At 45.5% G+C, this 5,786-nt stretch overlaps 1 protein-coding gene across 1 annotated transcript; it reads right to left on the bottom strand.

The window, feature by feature from the left end:
• Positions 1-3,684: 3,684 nt before the first annotated feature.
• Positions 3,685-5,786, bottom strand: RPS26 (ribosomal protein S26). Its single transcript, XM_047786891.1, has 4 exons — positions 5,695-5,786; positions 5,255-5,432; positions 4,026-4,156; positions 3,685-3,790 (listed from the first exon to the last, which is right to left on the bottom strand). Exons 1-4 carry the CDS (start codon positions 5,695-5,697, stop codon positions 3,755-3,757), a joined length of 348 nt encoding a protein of 115 aa, XP_047642847.1. The 5' UTR covers positions 5,698-5,786; the 3' UTR covers positions 3,685-3,754.

Raw genomic sequence — 5,786 nt, 5'->3', positions numbered from 1 at the left:
TCTCCCCCACTAACATATAATACTGTGAGCTGTGGTGTAGGCCGGCAGCCAACAGCTCTGATAGACCCCTAGCCTGGGACCCTCCATATGCCTCAGGTGCAGCCCTAGAAAAGACAAAAAAAAAAAAAAAAAAAGAGGAGTTCCCGTCATGGCGTCATGGTTAACGAATCCGTCTAGGAACCATGAGTTTGAGGGTTCGATCCCTGCCCTTGCTCAGTGGGTTAAGGACCCGGCATTGCTGTGAGCTGTGGTGTAAGTTGCAGACACGGCTCGGATCCTGCGTTGCTGTGGCTCTGGCTGGCGTAGGCTGGTGGCTACAGCTCTGATTTGACCGCTAGCCTGGGAACCTCCATATGCTGAGGGAGCGGTCCTAGAAAAGGCAAAAAGACAAAAAGACAAAAAAAAAAAATCTGGCACATAGCAAGTACTCAATAGTCTTTTCCACCGCATGCAGTTCTGGAGCCAGAGATCAAACTTGAACCACTGCAGTGACACTGCTAGATCCTTAACCTGCTGTGCCACTGGGAAGCTGAATAGTTTTGAATAAATGATCACTCCACATCACCTAAACCACATCTAATACTGTCCTAAAAATTAGAAAACTGAAGACAGAGGTTAGGCAAGTCACCCAAGATTATATATTCAGTTCAAAGTGAGATTTACACTCTTAGGTTCACCTCAATGTTTTTTGTTTTTTTTTTTAATCACATCTATAGTTGTATAACGATCATTGAAATCCAATTTCACAGGATTTCCATCCCACAACCCAAGCACATTCCCCCACCCCAAAACTGTCTCCTCTGGAGACCATAAGCTTTTCAATGTCTGTGAGTCAGCATCTGCTCTGCAAAGTTCAGTGTCCACACCCCCCAAACTCCATATGTCAGTGAAAGCATCTGATGTTGGCGTCTCATCGACATGGAGTGGATCAGGAAGATGTGGTACATATACACAATGGAATGTTACTCAGCAATTAAAAGGAACAAAATCACCTCAATGTTATTTTGGCCTTGTCTGCAGCACATTTAAGTCCCCAGGGCAGGGAACAAACCTGCACCACATCAGCAACCCGAACCACAGCAGTGCCAGATCCTTAACCTGCTGAGTTGGTAGGGAACTCCACAGACATGTTTTAATAGGGGACTTGTAGTCAGAAATAAAGTGCCAAGTACATACATAATTTCTATTTACTGAACAAGTAATTGAATATAGATTCCAGCCCATTTTTTCATCTACTCCAGTCTCTTCTGACAAGCTAGTTAGTGCATATGAAAGCAACACTATATCTGATAGTTACTGAAGGAACACACTAAATGTGTAAACCTAAAAGTAGTATGATAATGAGTAGCTTTTTCCTTGTATGGAGAGGTAGCCAAAGAAAAATAAAAAATTTAGGAATTCAGTTTGAAGGAAAATGTGGTCCAGGACTCTTAATAAATTCTAGTTACCACGGGGAATTGACTTGAAATCCAATAACCTCGCAGGTGAACATGGATCAATAGGTGGAAGAGTCCAGAGGCTTCTAACTGGTTTAAACACTCCTCACGCATCAAGCCTAGAAAATATATCAAGTCTAGAGAATATATTAGGGAGGTGCTGAGACAGCAATTATCTCCCCCCTACCCAATACTCCATTAAAACAAGCTGGGGGTGGGAGGGAGGCAAAGGCTCAAAGGTCTACAGTCTTGTGACCAACTACTAGAACCTCAGTCCACACTTAAGCAAAGCAAGCTGTTGATCTTGTGGTCCAAATATACTGAGACCTCAAACTAAACTGCAGGCCACGTCTGACTACATATATGGCTTTCTTTTCTGTGATAAGTGATGGATTCCTACCTAGGCGGACACTGGATATCCTGGTTGCCCACCAGACCTGACTTACACCTGGTGGTAGACTGGGGCTATTTTAGAGCCTGAAGCACATGGAAAGCCCTCTTTGGCTGGGATCACTGCTGAGACATGGGTTTAAGCCCTGGCCTGCAGTGGGTTAAAGATATAGTGTTGCCGGAGCTATCGCCAAAAGAGAAAAAAAAACGCATGAATCAAATTTTAAATTCATGGGAGAACACATGAATTTACATCTCAGTTAAGGCCTATCCTGAAAAAAGGATAAGCTGTGTCTATAAATATCAAGGGAACTCTCACAGTAATTACACAGTCCTGGACTTACCTGAATCTGGTTTTACTGCGCAAGGTAGGATTTGGAACCATGAGGTTTGGTAGCATTTTCACTTTGCATCTGATTTTCTACTATCCAGTATTTTATTCCTGGTGTAAAGGGATCATTACAGAGGAATGAAAGAGCTGACATCATAGGTCTCTCCAAAGGATAGACTGTCCTGCCTACACTCAGTGTTCTAACAAATTCAGGACTTGCCACAGCTGTTCCAGCACATATGTTGGTACACAGACCGTAGGCAAGTTGAGCTCAACAGTTTCCAACTGGGATTTCATAAAAGGTTCCCCAATTAAAAGGACTACCCCATGAGCTGAAATACTCCACCCCTTCTTTGCTATCATATTCCTTTGAATATAGACACATGCGAAAACATGTTCCCCGACAAATGTGTATTTCAATCCATTCCCCCCAAAATTTTTCATACATACAGTTGCTCCTCAAACAAGGTATGGGTTAGGGGGCACTACCTAGTCAAAAATTCCTATGGGAGTTTCTGTCTTGGCTCAGGATCCACAAGGATGTGGGTTTGATCCCTGGCCTCAATCAGTGGGTCAGGGATCCAGCACTGCTATGAGCTATGGTGTAGGTCAGATTTGGTCTGGATCCTGTGTTTCTGTGGCTGTGGCGTAGGCCGGTAGCTGCAGCTCCAATGTGACCCCTAGCCTGGGAACTTCCATGTGCCATGGGTTTGGCCCTTAACAAACAAAAAAAATCCTTATGTAACTAACTTTAGAGTTGGCCGTTTACATCCCTGCTTTCACATCTGACAGTTCAACTAACTGTTGAAAACCATAACAATGCCACTGTTAAACCCACGCTGTTCAAGGGTCAACTGCATATCCTTAGCTGGCGACTTTCTAATTTCTGAATTCTGGGATAAATGAACCATTGCTGTAAAGATCACATTAGGTACAGCCCTTCCTCACATTGTGGGGGAAATATCTTCTTGTGGGACCCCCCCCCACCAAGTTTCTAGAATACCTGGTGTCCTGGGCTTTTTTACTTGATAGAGAAAATCACTGCAGAAAGATGCAGGTTGGGTGAGAACTGGCTAACCAGCAAACCAATTCAAGGCAAATAGGTGAATTAACGAAGTTAAGGATCTAGAATCAGATCCCATGAAGCTATTCAGGCCATAAACTTCCATTAAAGCCTTGTGTCCCCCACTAGAGATACTCACACCTAGACCAGCCTAAATTGCTTCCTGATGAGTTCCTCACAAAACTCCTTATCCTGTTCTTAGAGCACCAGTTTACTCCAACATGCCAGGTTGAATTAACCTAATACAGATGCTTTAACTCCTCTCCCCCATAGCTATGCAAATTGGGGAGGTCAAAGACAGAAATGTAAGAGAAACACAGGAGTTGAGGTTTAACTTACATAACCACCCGGCCTCCATGAAAAAGACTATGTGACACTCCAGAGTTCAATACGTGGTGAAGTTACAGTTCCTATAACATACACAACCCCCATTATATCTGGCAACACACACTCAACATGCCACATTAAGTACAGTCTCCATTTTATTGTCTTTTTAAAGGCTAGAATTTCTTCAGTCTCTAAAAACTCAGTTCCTTACATGGGCTTTGGTGGAGGTCTTGGGGCAGCACCCTGAAAGACAAAAAAAATGGAACAGTAAATTAAAGAGTCTCCCTTAAAGAACTAGACTACTGCCCTCCTACCACTAACAATGTATCTGGGCCATAAATGCATGGAAAACCAACACACATCAAAGATCACGCTACTCAATCTGAACCAGATTCTAACCACTTTTGATATTCCTTGAGTCGTCGTATGTGTCTTTCCCCCATCACCCCTCTGGCTCCCACACCTTTTACATACTCACCGCAGGTCTAAATCGGGGTGGAGGTGTTCTATCCTTCCGGGCTTCACGAGAACGATTCCTGACTACCTTGCTGTGAATGGCACAACTCACGCAATAATGTAGTTTCACATACAGCTTGGGAAGCACATAGGCTAAGAGACAGAAAATTTAGAGGTATGATATCATGTATTGTACACCCACCTCACGCAGTTCTTTCTTGTTCATTCTATCAGGCAAAAATAAACATACCCAGGAGTTCCCTGGTGGCCCCCCAGGTTAGGGACCTGGAATTGTCACTGCTATGGTGCAGGTTCAACCCCTGGCCTGGGAAGTTCTCAAGTTCAGTCATTTGGGGGGGGGGAAGGGGAGAAAACAGGAGTTCCCGTAGTGGCGCAATGGTTAACAAATCCGACTAGGAACCATGAGGTTGCGGGTTCAATCCCTGCCCCCGCTCAGCGGGTTAAGGATCCATCCGGCGTTGCCTGAGCTGTGGAGTAGGTTGCAGACGCGGCTTGCGTCCCGTGTTGCTGTGGCTCTGGCGTAGGCTGGCAGCTACAGCTCCGATTCGACCCCTAGCCTCCATACACCGCAGGAGCGGCCCAAGAAATGGCAAAAAAACAAAAAAGTAAACAAACTCATTTAGGCATATCTACAAGATTTCACTCCAAAGAGCTACTATTCACTTTCTGGCACCTAAAAACATAGTTTCACGAATAAACACCCCCTTACTAACCCATCCTGTCATCATGGGAATCAAATTCACAGCACAGATGTTATACCACCAAGAATCTAGTTCCTTCAACAATCACATCAGCCCTAACACCGTCCAGGGCCCCCTCCTAAGAAAGCTCACTGTCTCTAAAAAGAAAAACGATCAAAACAACATCATATTGCTCCAAAGATCACCCTCGTGAACCAAAGTAGACATACTTCCTTCCTTAAATGACTCAGTGAGCACTACCACAAAAAGGCTCCCTCCCCAGACACAGCTCAAAGTGGCAAACGCAGCAAAGATTTAATTCTCTTCTACCGACAACCTTAAAAACACAAGGAAATTGCTCGGACACTTCTACGACAGAGCCTGTGCATCGCACGAGTTGGCGGGGAGAGGTGGTTTTAGATCTTAAAGTATGTATGTACAGCTTTTGGCCGCATGTGGAAGCTCCTGGGCCAGGGATCGAATACGCGCCGCAAGGAAATTAACACTTCTTAAATATTAAGATACCGATTAGCCCCGGGAGCTCACTCACCATCGAAAACGCTCGCTTCGGAAATGTCCCTGACCGCCGCGGCCTCTACAATGTTCCGAATAACGAACTTCTTAATGGCCTTATCCTTGGGCACGCATCGGGCACAGTTGGTGCAGCGAATAGGCTGCACGTGGCCGCGGCCCTTTTTGGCACGGCCATTATTCCGTCTTTTCTTGGTCTGCATCAGAATGAAAACACCATTAAGAAGGGCTCGCAACTTACCCAGCCTTAGCCCCCTTCCGGCCACATTTCCCGCCGGCAACCACCAGAAGAGCCACTCAGATCTCCAGGCCCTCAGCAAACCCCCCCAAGCCTGGAACAAACATATACTCTTTCCATTCCTCCACCGTAGTACAGGTTTTAAAACCTCCACAATCTCAGATCTGGCTCACTCTCAGCCTTCACCCGGCCCCAATCGTTCACCACGCGCCATAACTCACCATTTTGGAAGCGAAGACGCGAGAGAGGAAGTGGCCACCGGCTCGGCTCTCTTATATAGTGCGAGATCCCTCCGCTCACGCCGAGGGATTCC

Source organism: Phacochoerus africanus, chromosome 7 (genome assembly GCF_016906955.1).
Source record: "Phacochoerus africanus isolate WHEZ1 chromosome 7, ROS_Pafr_v1, whole genome shotgun sequence".
NCBI classification, from domain to species: domain Eukaryota; kingdom Metazoa; phylum Chordata; class Mammalia; order Artiodactyla; family Suidae; genus Phacochoerus; species Phacochoerus africanus.
The sequence above is the reverse complement of the archived record's forward strand: the minus strand, read 5'-3'. Positions and strand labels throughout refer to the sequence as shown.